This window comes from Anastrepha obliqua, chromosome 1, assembly GCF_027943255.1.
Source record: "Anastrepha obliqua isolate idAnaObli1 chromosome 1, idAnaObli1_1.0, whole genome shotgun sequence".
NCBI classification, from domain to species: Eukaryota; Metazoa; Arthropoda; class Insecta; order Diptera; family Tephritidae; genus Anastrepha; species Anastrepha obliqua.
Genome location: NC_072892.1, coordinates 18,507,027 through 18,521,201, shown reverse-complemented (window position 1 = coordinate 18,521,201; position 14,175 = coordinate 18,507,027). Strand labels below are relative to the sequence as shown.

The window sequence follows — 14,175 nt, the reverse complement described above, 5'->3', positions numbered from 1 at the left end:
AATTGTTTACTCTTTTAAAAAGTGTCAAAAAAATATTTGCATAACTGATGAAAACAACAAAAAATGCAGTTTTTTCCGCGAATTTCATTCATTTGGGTTTTTTTGCAAATGATATGGAATGTGAAAGGGGTAAGAAATTATTTAGTTATAAAGTGATTGTCTTCAGTGATACAAGTGATCTCAGATTTGAATAAAAAAATGCCAGGAAAACGAGTTCCAAAAAATATTATTGAATTAGTGTATTTCAATCACTACAAAGGCAAATCAGCCAGAGAAATCGCCGATATGTTCTCCTTCAAACTTAGAACTGTATATAATATCATAAACCGTACTAAAAAGGAGGAAGACTCGAGTTGAAAGGATCTACAGGCAGACCAAAAAAAGTGACGCAGCGAATTGAACGTAAAATTATTAAAACTATTTATAATAGCCGGCAAAGCAGTACAAGAGAATTAGCTCTTCGAGTGGAAAAAGACTACGGGTTAAGAGTTTCTCATGAAACTGTTCGAAAAGTGCTGCAAAACACAAATATTATTCAAGAGTGGTTAGGAAAAAACCCCTGTTATCAGCACAAAACGTTGATAAAAGATTTCGATTTGCTACCGAGCACATATCACTTCCCACAGAGTACTGGGATGACGTTATTTTCTCAGATGAGATGAAAATGATGCTCTACTACCATGATGGACCCCAGAGAATTTGGCATAAGCCTCTCACAGCACTGCAAAACAAAAATATTATCCCTACCGTAAAGTTTGGAAAACTGTCAGTAATGGTTTGTGGTTGTATATCAACAAAGGCAGTGGGTGAAATCAAAATTTTGGACGAAATAATGACCAAGAAAGTATATCTTGATATTTAAAAAAACGCATTGACTTCCAGTATTAGAAAATTCGGCTCTGCTGACCCTGAAATTTTAAATACAAATACTATCAAGATAATGATCCCAAACATAAATCGTATTTATGCAGGTCCTGGTTACTCTACAACTGCACCAAAGTTATTGATACTCCCGCCCAACGTCCCGACATTAACCCAATCGAAAATTTGTGGGTTCATTTAAAAATAAAAGTAGGAAAAAGATAGCCAACTTATAAAACTGAATTAATAAGATTCATCAGAGAAGAGTGGGGAAAAATACCATTGGAATAGGTATGATATTCCGAAACTAATGAAATCAATGCGAAGTCGTCTTCAAGCGGTAATTGATGCCCACGGAGGACATACAAAATATTAACCCCAAAATACTGCATTTTTTGTTGTTTTCATCAGTTATGCAAAGATTTTTTTGACCCTTTTTAAATAGAGTAAACATCTTTTTTTGTTGTTGTTTTTGTAATGTGTGTGTTTATTTAATAACTGTTGGCACCTAGTAGTCGTAGACAAGTACAATAATGGAATATGTGTATAACCCTCTAGTGCATAGAAAAGATTTTTTATAATAAAATTATGTTTTGTACTAATTAGAGGCCATAAAAGACAAATATAATATTATTTTTATTTGTACGACCCGAATTCGCTCTGTGGCCCTGGAAATTAGCACCCCGCCTCTGGACGGTCTTATGCAGCTAGCTTAAAAAAAAATTACTAAAAATACAATACCACTTAAACAAGTAAACAGAAAACGTTTATTTATAAAAATTTAAGTAATATATAAAATAGTATACAAATTGTTAAGTTTGGTTCAAAGTCTAAAAAGAACGAATATAAATGTCCTTTATTCAGCATGAAATTCTTTAAAACATGATTTTTTGACAGACATGCAAAGTGGTATGTTGCATTTTTCGCACTAAACTTGAGTCTCCGATTTACATGGCTTTTTACGACATTGACGTTTACTACTTTTATCGCCGAAATTTGGGCAATGATTGAGACAATCATACCTTATATTGGTGGTGGTAGGTACAGTAACTTGCTTCCCTTTGGTACTTCTTCGGCTTGTTTTTCTGCAGTAGTGGGGCGACCTAATTTTTTCGTTTCCGATATGAGCAGGAGAGTTTCGGCGATTTCTTCCCGAAATCGTGGAAGCTCGATACGCTGATGTTTTTCACGATTGATGCGATGGTATAAAACGTAAGCATTCACTATTGCCAAGTCGATAACATGGTGAAATATACGAGATGGCCATTTACCAGTCTTCATGCGAATTTTGTAGCGACCAATTAGACTGTCCATCAAGTCCACTCCGCCCATGTGCCGGTTGTATTCTTTGACAATGTTTGGACAGCTCACATATTCATACTGTTTTCTATTGCGGTTATAGCGACGGGACAATGTGTTTCGGTCGCTCGGATTATTCGAGTTAAATGGCTGCACACCTGCATACGTTGACGCTAAACGAACTGGTGTGCTGTCCTTCCCAACAGCAGTAGAAATATTTACTCCAAATGCGGTGGCAACGAATTCCTCCGAATATCCACGAGGAGCTCTTTTCACCACTAGCTGTTCATCGGTAGATAGTTTACAGTTTTTCACACGGTTGGCTCGAAAAGTTTGTTTTAGACATTTTCGTGCCGCACATTTGTTCGTCGACGCTCAAACGCTGGGACATTGGCACAGAGGAAAATCGAACATTCATATGTTTGATAATAGGTCGAACAAGGTACAAGATATCATAGTCAGCGTGGTCTCTAGATGGTCGTTTCGATCCATCAGCGAAATGTATGTAGCTCCGAATTTCTTCGAATCGATTTACTGGCATGGCATTTTTTATTGGTTGAAAAGAATGTCTGCCCCAATATGATCGCACATTCGGAAAACGATATATAGATATAAATATCAGTATGCCAATATATTTTCGTATTTCTTGCACTGTGCAGACGAAAGTTGAATTTATTTTCTTCTGACGAGCATAGAGATTGGTTTCGTCACAAATCAGTTCCAATAGCTTCTTTTAAGTGAAAAAACTCTTCAAGATTCGGGTTATGAAACGTCAACTCTTCAACATTTATTTGAAGATGATTTTTACGCCACAGTAAGTCTTGAAACTCTTTCATATTGTTTCGAAGATTAGCAACATCGCATTCAAAGTGCGCTGAAGAAGTTGGTATACCCCTTCCCGAAAATTCGTTTGTTCCTGTAATTTCAATTTCTCCTTGTGAAACCGGTACAGACATGCTTTTTAGATTTTCTTGTGGACCAGTTGGTACAGCAAGGGAAAGAGAAAGATCAGATACAGAAATGTTGTTTGCTGTTTCTTGTAGAAAGGAATCATTTTGATTGGGGACCACAAAATCTGGGTCATTCACGTCGTTGTCACTATCGAAATCATCGCCTTCAATTTCCTCATCACTGTTTTCGCAAAAGTCCATAAAGTCGTTGAACTCCTCATCTGACATCTTCGACAAGTCATATTTGCGTTTGCGTCCCCACCGCGAAATTTTTCTAGTGATAAAAAATATAAATCAGCATAATATGTGAACTTGAAGTTCAAAATAACTGAACATTTTTTTTGAACGCACTGCATACGGCCTCCTGTAGACGGTTGCAGCGTGAAGCACACACTGACACAATGTACATAAAAAAAACTTGGAGAGCACTTTATCTCACTCTACACTTCTCAATCTACTTACCAAATATTTTTTTAACTCAAATTCCAATAGTGCACTTCTTAGGAAGTCTCACAAAAACACCTTCTCAGAAAAATACTTTTTTTGGTTATTTGATCGCTTCTTTTAATTCCACTTGCAAAATTTTTGTAATATGAGCACATGCAGCTTTCACGATCAAGGGTAAACTGAAGAATATGAATCGTGTAAGCTGCATGACAAACAAAAAAGCACTTCGTGTTTTTAGTTTATTTTTTTTTTTTTTTTGCTCTTAAGTGTTGCCCGCCTGTAGGCGGTTATATGCACTAGAGGGATACATTTTTTGTTTGCTTTTTTATTTGTTGTTGGAATTCTCGATCAAAGCTAAAATTTTAAATTTTTCTTCACTATGCAAAGATATTCTTGAACTGTATATACATATGTACATATGTGTAGAATAAATAATGGTTGTGTGGGATACAAAAGATGTTCTGGAAAGAACGAGTCCTCAAGTCCTCCGGTAACATCTGCGGTTCATTGTGCGATTCGCTCCACTCGGCCGGCTTAGACGCCACGAAGGGCACATTTTTGAAGGTCTAAACTTTGAAAATATGCAAAAAAAAAAATCGATTTTTTTCAAATAAGACCGGATTACCTCTTTAAAGGACTCGGGTTTTATCTGTAATAACAAAAGGTGTGTACAGTTTCGAAACTAGGTAGATAATTCTACAAAGTAAAATACAAAAACAAAACATCATTTCTATACGCATTTTGCCAAACAGTAGATAAGCACAGACATGCCTCTTTACTTTCGTCTCATTTATTTATTTATTTACTTTAAATTAAATTCTTCAAATAATACAAATTGTTATTGTACACTCCTGATCTGCGTTATCATAACGTTCGTTTATTTACCTGTTAGTGAATTTTTTTTATATATTTCTAGGCATTTTTGTATGCCATTCCATTCTATGTCTGTCTTGACGCTAAATACTATTTTATACATTGGTAAATAAATTTAATTAGCAAACTATACTTAAAAATAATACTCTATTTTTACAGTTAATTTTGCAATTTGCAGTTAGTAATTTAATTAAGTCGAATGCACAGGAAAAGCAACTCCCAATAAAAAAGAGCGAAGATTAACGCTGAAAGAAAGTCTCGTCTTTGACTAACTGCTACCAGCTACGTTCCTAATTTCGGCGCAACATGCAAACTTTTTCTATTGCTCAATCGTAGTTTTCCAATATAAACAAACGCTTTTGTAAAGAACTTTAATCCGTTATAAGAAAATCTTAGGTTAGGTTTTAATTTCATATACGCAACGAATATTTCAGAGAATATACAAAGAATACTTAACAGCTGACATTTTCCCTATTCATAAATAAGATTTCATTCATGTACTCAACCTCCACAAAATATGGATATGAATTTTTGTAATTGTACAGAATTTATATTAAACGAAACGCAATTAAAATGCAATTGAAGCGCCAAAGCGCCAAAGTGAAAACAGATCGACTGAAGGCTGATACTAATGAACAGCAGAAATGTAGTCAAAGAGCATATGGGTATACATTCTGTCAAAAAAATATCGGGAATTGTTCATTTAAAAAGCGCGACTAAATTTTTTTGCTGGAATGTTGGTACAACTGGCCTCTATGGTATCTATAGTGTCACAGAGTTTGAGCGAGATCTGTGAGTTAGCTTGTTTTTGGCTTTTAATTACATCAGTCAACCCCAGATGTGCGCTGCGATTTTCACTATAGATAAAAATATGGTCTTAAATTTTGTGTTTTGAACGGGATTTCGTGTGCCGAATAGTTGAAAATGTTGCACAAAGCCTGCGGCGAGGTCTACGAGTGGCATAAGGCTTTTGCAGAGGGCCGAGAAGTCGTGGAACATTTGCGCCGATCTGGTCGCCTCTTCCTCATGTTGTTGTGGTTGTTGTAGCAGCATAAACATTCTTACATACGGGGAATGCGGCTGGAATGGCAATCCTTGGCCGGATATAAATCCGGATCGTTTCGGTAACGTAGAACCGACTGCCGTGGAAACGCCTCTTCAGCGTATGAAAACGTCGACAAAGTCAAGGAAATGGTGCTAGAAAACCATCATTTCACTTGGAGAGAGGTAGTTCGTGACCTTAGCGTGTCTCACGAATCAATTCACAAAATTTTACACCATCAATTGGACATGAGACGCGTGGCTGCTCGACTCGTTCCAAGAGAGTTGAATTTCTTTAAAAAAAAAATCGTCAGAAGAAGTGGGCTGCAGACATGCTTGGGCAAGTGAATTCGGGCGCAACATTTATCTAGCGCATCTGCGCATCATGACAGGTGATGAGACGTGGGTATATGAGTTTGACATGCACACCAGTCAACAGGCAGCTGAATGGCGCTATCCACATGAGCCGAAACCCAAAAAACCACGTGAAAGTCGGTGACAAGTGCAAGTCATGCTTGACGTTTCCTTAGATTACCAATGGTGTTGTGCACTCGGAATTCGTTTCAAATGGTTCTAAGGTAAATAAAGAATATTATTTGGAAGTTATGCGACGTTTGAGAGAAGATGTGCGTAGGAAAGGGCCCAATTTGTGGAAAGAAAACTCATGGATCTTGCACCATGAGAACGCAGCGTCTCACAAGGCTCTTATTGTGAACACTTTTTTGAACAAAAACTCGACAAATACCATCGAACAACCAACGTATTCACCGGGTTTAGCGCCCTGTGACTTTTTCCTTTAACCAAAACTTAAATTGCCACTCCGCGGACGCCGCTTCGGCTATTAAAGAGAATTCGCTGTAGGAGCAGAAGAAGATCTCTTCAAATGCGTTTAAAAGTTGCTTTGATGACTGGACTAATCGTTGGCATATTCGTGTATTGCTGCGAATGGCGCATATTTGGAAGGCGATAAAATAAATTTGAAGATTAAACTATTGTTTTGCGTTCTATTTAACAATTTCCGCTACCTTTTTTACAGAATGTACATATGTATACATGCAAACCAGCGAAAGCAAGCGATAATTATACTGATTTTGTTATTTTTATTATTTCCTTTCAATTATCTGCTATTTTCCATATTCATTTCAGCATCGGACGTGAATTTTTTATCGCTAATTCTCTATACACATTTAATTTTGCTGCTACTAAATTCCGCCCGACTGTCAACAATTGTTCGTATGTATGTATGTTCGTAGGCTGTAGAGAGAGCCGGTACCGCTGCAATTGTAATCGTAAATGGAAGCTGCAGGGGAATTTCATATTTACCCACGACTGTTTCTCTGTTTTAAATACATCCCCGAATCAACTAAGACTTTATATGCATATGTAAGTTTCTATGTATGTATGTATGTACGTGTGTACGTGTATTTCCCTACAACTTAGTAACATTCCATAATTTCAATATTATTCTCATATATGTAGGTATGTATATGTGAGTTTGTGTGCTTGCTTATTTGAATTCCCTTATATGTGTGTATGTATGTATGTAGGCTTATTTTTGCTTGATTTCCGTCATTCCTTTTGCATTTTTTTTAACTATTGCTATGAGTAGTACAATAAAGCTAATTTTATATCTGAATATACATAAATTAAAATGTCGCTTACTTGCGCTATGATTGCGTTATTCCGAGAATATCTGAATATATAGTATGTATGTATGTGTGTGTAACACTATGTGTTAATTTCTGTGTGCCCTTGTGTGTGTGTGTTCCTTTCAAGATTAAATGTGAATTGTTACGTATACTTGCATTACAATTTTTAACTTTTATATATGTATATGTATGTGTGTATGTATGTATTTATGAAAGGCATAGGTACAAATGTTTACATGAAATTCAAAACAAAAACACAGCATCAATATGTGAAAATTTTACAACCACATAGACATAAAATATTCTGCTGTAATTGAAAGTAAAGGCAAATCAAAGAGCTAAGAGCGCGCGTTGCTTCCCGTCTATCTGCGTGTGTCGCTAATTCGTAACTACGTCTGTAATTGGTTGTAAAACTATACGCGCCTACAAGCCCTAGAAGGAAGGTGAGTGCGTGCGTGTGTATGTGTGCTGAGACCTGAATGATTGCGCACGCATTCAACAAGCGGCGCTCACACTTTCTGGGCATCAGCAGTCGTATTAACGCCAAATTGCGAGATATTTACGCATGTAGATATGTGAGAGTGTGTGTATGTACACATGCGATAGTATGTGTGTGTGTGTGAGTATTGTGTAATACTAACTGCTTAATAGCTATTGCAAGTTTATGCTAAATTATTATAATTCAATCAAAAGCGAGCAACATTTTCTGCGGCAACAATTGAGAGCTATTTCTTTGTTACAACATTTCGATGTAAAACAACAAAGTCTATCGTTTGAAAAATGATTTTTGATTGGTGCTTGTTAGATAATAGAATAAATTATATGCCCAACTATTATTTTTTTTAGCCACTGGTGGTGCCAGTGTTTCTGTTCCAATTAAAATTATTCTCTTATTCAAAATTCAAGATTTCTGTTTATTTAGAGTGCAAACGTTGCAACGTACTTAGTTACTTAGTTATATATATAATATATATATATATATTTATTTATAATTGCATGAAGAAATAATGATCTGCATGTTTACAATCAAAAGGAAGATTCATCTTGAAACAACATTTCTAATGTTTATTGTGCTTTTGTGATATTTCATAAAAGTTCATATATATATGTACCTTCCCTTACCACCTTTCTTCTTTTTACTTAGGCATTTTTTAATCTTAAACAAATAAACTTACAGTCATGTAAAAATTCTTATTACTCTTCTGTAAAAATATACGTACATTAAATATGTAGGTTAGCATAGTGAATTTAAAAATACAAATCGTTTAAGCGCGCGATTCTATAAATTAGTTCAAATTTTAATATTAGTATAGTAAATTTTAATTCAAATATACGTAAAGGTACCCATGTTATAGAAATTATTCCAACTACTTCTTTCATTGTGTACGTTTGGAATGCGCTTCTTCAACTCTATTAAGTATATGCAAGTTTTTCTAACATTTGTCATCTATTATTCATTGTCAACTGGTTTTACAAGAGTCCTTAGAAACAGATAACTACAAATGCTCCGGTTTATATGTTTAAATGTTTATCGTTAGCGCTCTTTTGTTATCGCATTTAGGTTTTCCCTCTTCTCTCTCTCTCTCTCTCTCTCATTCACTTATAATGACATATTGTTGCGTCTACCGTTAACCTTATTCACTAAATTGCATATTTTTAAGGCAGGTCCTAATTTAAGACCCATGTACTTCATCATCATTTCGGAATTAAGAAGCAGCAGTGCTTTTCCGTCAATTTCCTGAATAACAAAGATTTATGCAAGTTAAAAAATGTTCGCTTATTGCGTATATAACAGACACTTACGTGCTTGCGAAACAGATCGCCGTGTATAGCAAGTGAGCTATCGTTGCTTTCAATGAACTGTATCACTTCCTCAATGGACCAATCGCCGGGGTGTGAACGTAGTGGCGGTAAAGCAGCAGAACTCAGTGATGATGCCGCAGCGGTTGGTGGTGCAGCCGCCGAGAAAACAACCGTCCCCGCAGCAGCTGCCGCAGTCGATGAAGCAGACTGCGAACCGCTAAATGGTGTCGATACCGATGTAGGTAAGGATGCGCTGGACGACAGTGTGGATGGGGATTTGTATGTCGACGATCCAATGACCGTATTGACAACACTGGATTGTTCTGGATGCACTTCGGCCACAAGTGGTGCCAGATACTTAGCATTGGAGTTCGTCGAAGTTGCAGCACTGGATGTGGTGTTTGGTAGCTGTATTGCATCGTCCGGATTGTTCAGGTGGTGCAGTCGTATCTGACGCAGTGACTGCGCTTGTGTTGCAGTCGAGGTACCATTTGTATTCGGTTCAACCTTAATTTGCACTGGTACTAAATTGTTATTGTTAAGCGATAATTTGTGGTCAACGTCGTTTTTCGGTATGCCAGCACCCACAGCTACCATGGCCGGTGCGGAAGATGAGTCCACGATGTGTGTGGAAGTTGTTGAAGTGGGTATTTCTTGTTTTATAATATGCGTCTTTTCGCCCAGCAAACCGAGCGCTTTGCGTTTCTCAGGTATAACTGGCGACGTAGGCGGCGTGGTACTCTGTGACAACTGTCTCTTCTTAGCAATGGCACATTTTTCACATTCTTCCGTGGCGGGTACCAAAGATATGAGATTGGGACATGCTCTACATGTCGTGCACAGAGTTTCAATGAATTGTGCCAAGCTGTCGTCGTCTCTCATTCGTAATTGCGACGGAATTTTGATCTGAAAAATACCAAAACGCAGTGGGATTTGAACTTTTATACGAATTTTCTACGAACATTTATACTCGTACTTACGGTGAAATTTTTTCCTGCTGCTGGCACAATGTGAACATCTCCCTCCAATGCAAATAGTAGTTTCGAAAGCTGTTGTGTGTCTGTGCTGGCAGCCAGTACTTCCTGCAAGCATAGTTTCGCCAATGTTTGATGTGTGGGTCCAGTGACCATTGATGGCAACTTGGAACTGTTGATGAATGGGCCGCCTTTGCAGTTTGTGTGGAAGTGTGCGGTGACGGGAGTAGCCGGTACCATTGCGTCTGTCTCCTGGACGAAAGTATAGCGTGGCCGTGGGCTGCGGTGCTTGCTCGAACTCGAATCGGTACGCGATTTATGACCCGGCGGTTGCATTGGATGACAACTACGTGCGCACCAACCGACCGGAAATATATCCCGGGAATCGTAGCTACACCAGTAGTCGAATGCCCCACGCCACCCATCGAATGTCACATGAATTTGGTCGTCTTTGATCGCATCAACCGTCGCACAGCAAATCAGTTGCGGATTCTTTTTGTCGACCGCCTCGAGCTTTTGGCCAACTTTGAAGAGATTCTCCGCAGGACCTGGCGGCTCTGGTTGGAAAATCTCTTCCGGCGCAACCATTGCGTTATTTAATATCTTGCACAGGTAACCGGGCCAGCTGGAGGCATTCATGCGAAAGCCGAGTGGTGGTTGCAACATTCCGCCGTTCTTCTCACAGTGCCCAATCGCATGGATCTCATTCGAGTCGACCAAGCGCCAAAAATCATTCTGACTGTCACTGCCATCCAAGCGCAGTCGCAGCCGCGAACCGAGCACTCCCACAACCGTCGCAATACATGTCGAAGTAACATTTCGGGGATCCAGCGCCTCTAATTTCATGCCAATTTTGAAATCGTTGATTGGAGGGTTCAGTGCTTGCTTAAAGCACTCCGCCGGTGCCGCCACACTCCCAGTCTCCTATAATAAAACAAACAAAACAAAAAAACGTTAATATACGCACTTCAAATAACTGCGCTCAGAAAATACCTCCAAATATGCATCCCAATCAAATACGTGAAAGCTTTCATATTGAAATGGGCCAGTTGGCGTACAGGAGCCACCGCCAATAGATGACAATTTGCCACGTTCCAAATCGCCACGTCCACCAGCACCACCACTGCTATGCTGTCGCGTCGATCCGTTCTTCTTCTGATGTTTGTTCATGCACATAACTGAACAAAAATCTTTATTTGGCGCGCCGTCTCGAATGACATTATCGCATTGCGTGCACGCACCCTTGTTGTACGCTTTCCGAAATTCCGCAATACACGTTTCCGAACAGAACTCCTTCTTGCCGTTTTGAGTGGGTAACACATACTGTAGAAGTTGCTTACTCTCGCCGCACCACGTACAAGTGGCGCGTTTGGCTGGACGCCCACGAGAGCGCTGATTGCCGTTGTTATTTTGGCCTGATGATGTGGGCGTGGAGGACGCAGTTGTCGAAACTCCGGTACTGTTGGAGCTCGTATTACTGCTGTTTGACTCCCTTCCGCCCGACATTGCTGCCCCTTTTCAGATCTATCGTATTTACGCACCACTACTATAATTATTTTATACTTCCAATTAGCACTTTTAACTTATAGCCGGTGGCTACCTCGTTGCTTATCAATGCAAAACACAACAAAACACACTATTTTAGGCGATCGTTTGGTCTGTAATTTCTTTTTCAATGAATAGCAAAAACAATTTACGCACAAATAAATGAATTCTCATTTTATATATTCAACTATTTGAATAAAAGCGTCAACCACTTTAGTGAGATTCTTTTCCATTTTAGTTGATTCTGCACGGATTCTTGGCGTTTTTGCTGTACTGCTCATTCCCTTTTCAAAATGTCAACTTTGGCGTTCTTTCATTTTCACCCGCTCTCTCGCTCTTGTATCTAGCTCACTCTTTCCCACCTTCCAATCAGCGCATTTTACGCTTCATTTTTCTAATTGTCACGTAAGTAGTTTTTTCGAAAATATTTGCTTTAATTTTAATTGCAATAATCATTCACGATTTTAGAAAAGCGTAGTTCTTTTTTTCAGTAAGAATTAAAATATTTTTAATTTTTCTCTGACAAATTGTCCAACTTTCCACTAAAGATGCACGCAAATAACTCACAAGCACTTCGATCTATTACAATGTTTGAATCTATTACCCTAAAGCAGGCTTGCCGCTGTCACTGCAAATAGAAATTGACTAGCTGGGGTGCATGACTTTGCTAATGATGTCAAATGAAAACTTGGTAAGAAAAACTGCATGAATACTTGCCCATCTGCATTCCTGGAAATATTTGTGAGCACAATTATTTAATCTAAATATGCATTAGAGTTTATTTGAAATTATGAAAAGTACTTTTAGATTTTCCCAATGGCTCAGGATGTCTTATTTATTTATTTATGTTTTGAAAAATGAATCTAATTGCTTGGCCCTGTTGTCTTTACAATTAATAAACCTGACCAGCATTTGTTTTGAACAAGAGGTTGGGCAATAATTTAGAAAGGGTTTGATATAACTCTGAAAACCAGTATTTTATACCTTCTCATTGGAGTTTTATATCCAAATATTTATAACTTTGTACTCTTTCTAATGTTGGTTTGTTTTGCACTGCGATCGAGAGATTTTGCAACCGCTAATCGTAAATAAAAAACAGCTGAACGTTGTGACGTAATTCGTACCATAAATGTGTGCCTTTGTTTGTATTCTATAGGAGATTGAGGAAAAGTTTTAGAAAACACTCAATTAAGTGGCCAAAATTTAAATTTTTTCCATTGATTGAAGTATCGACTCTTAGCAACTCACTAAACATTTGCTCCACCCCGGTTACTAAAAACAGCGAAGGCATAGTATCCAAACGATTGCAATGTCTCTGTTATTCGAAACGGAAGTTGATGTGCAATGTGACAATAGAAGTCGTAAATCCCAGGCTATTCGCCTTCAAACCTTAAATATTAAGAAACTTAATTAAGTCGTGCCAATTATTAATACATTTTTTGTTCCCAGTGACTAATTTATTCTAACTACCTCAAATGCTCGCGTGCTTGGAGCGCATTTTTCGTGCATTTTCACTGGTACAAAAACCAAGAAAAAATGTATAGGACCAACTTTGTCACAGAAAAATGCTGTTCGTTCGATTTTTTATTGAGCCACTAAATTTGTCGTAACCTTATCTCTTTCAAGAGAGCTCTACCTTGAAGACGTATTCCGAAGCGTTTCCGAGTTTAGTCATCTAACCATCACTGGCAAAAAAATTGCCATCGTAAAATTTCGAATGAAACTTTTTCGCCACTGCCTTGAAAACGACACCACCAGCAGAGATATGATTTCAACGGGTCATAAACCATTTGCAGAGGATCTGCTCCATTCTAGGAAATTCAGTTTCTTTTAGGGGCTTATATACTGACTTCGTTCTATGCGTTTTTTAACGTATTCCTCGATTTTTTTGTAGTACAAACCAATCACTTTGGAACTCCATATCACGTGGATATGACCCTTAACTGAAAACCCTTTGATGGAATCGTCAAAAATCTTCAATTTAATTTCCATGATAAATGCTTTCGACTTGTCATTGCACCTTCTTGACCACACGAGAAGGGTTTTCCAATAACAGGTGTTAGGTGTTAAACAGGAGAGATGATTAGCAATTTTTTATAGCCGGAATTTGATGGTATTTATCTGGACAACGTTTATTTTCAACAAGACGGCGCTACGTGCCACACAAGCAACGAAATCATTGATCTTTTGCAGGAAAAGTTTCCGGACCGTGTTATCTCTCGAAGAGGTGATCACAATTGGCCACCGAGATCTTGTGATTTAACACCTTGTGACTTTTTTATTTGAGGCCACGTGAAAGAGAAGGTCTACGCCAACAGCCCAGGGTCGATTCAAGACCTCAAAGATGGAATTCGTGGGACTATTGAGGACATAGGGCAGCCACTTTGCAGTTCGGTTATGGAAAATTTCATGAAAAGGATATTGTCCTGTAATCGTGGTCGTGGTGGCCATTTGCCTGATGTTATTTTCCACTATTAACGGCATAACTTCCTCTTTATAATGAAATAAACATCCGATCATTTACATTAAAAAATAGCAGTTTTCTTTGAATATCAAAATAACAACTCTTAAGGGGGGAGCCTGCTTTAGAGGCTTCAAAAATCGATTTTTTCGTGGATTTTTTTGGGAAGAAAAGAAATATTCAATTGGAACGAAACGAAACAGGTTTTATTGTTATATAAGTCTTCTAAAATTTTTTCATTAAAATATATGTCATATTATGCCTGGTACAAG

At 38.0% G+C, this 14,175-nt stretch overlaps 1 protein-coding gene across 1 annotated transcript; it reads right to left on the bottom strand.

Annotated features, from left to right (window-relative positions):
• Positions 1-4,305: 4,305 nt before the first annotated feature.
• Positions 4,306-11,961, bottom strand: LOC129246362 (polycomb protein Scm). The gene is made up of 4 exons (XM_054885119.1): positions 10,891-11,961; positions 9,904-10,821; positions 8,924-9,829; positions 4,306-8,858 (listed from the first exon to the last, which is right to left on the bottom strand). The coding sequence occupies exons 1-4, from the start codon at positions 11,401-11,403 to the stop codon at positions 8,721-8,723; spliced, it is 2,475 nt and encodes an 824-aa protein (XP_054741094.1). The 5' UTR covers positions 11,404-11,961; the 3' UTR covers positions 4,306-8,720.
• Positions 11,962-14,175: the final 2,214 nt, after the last annotated feature.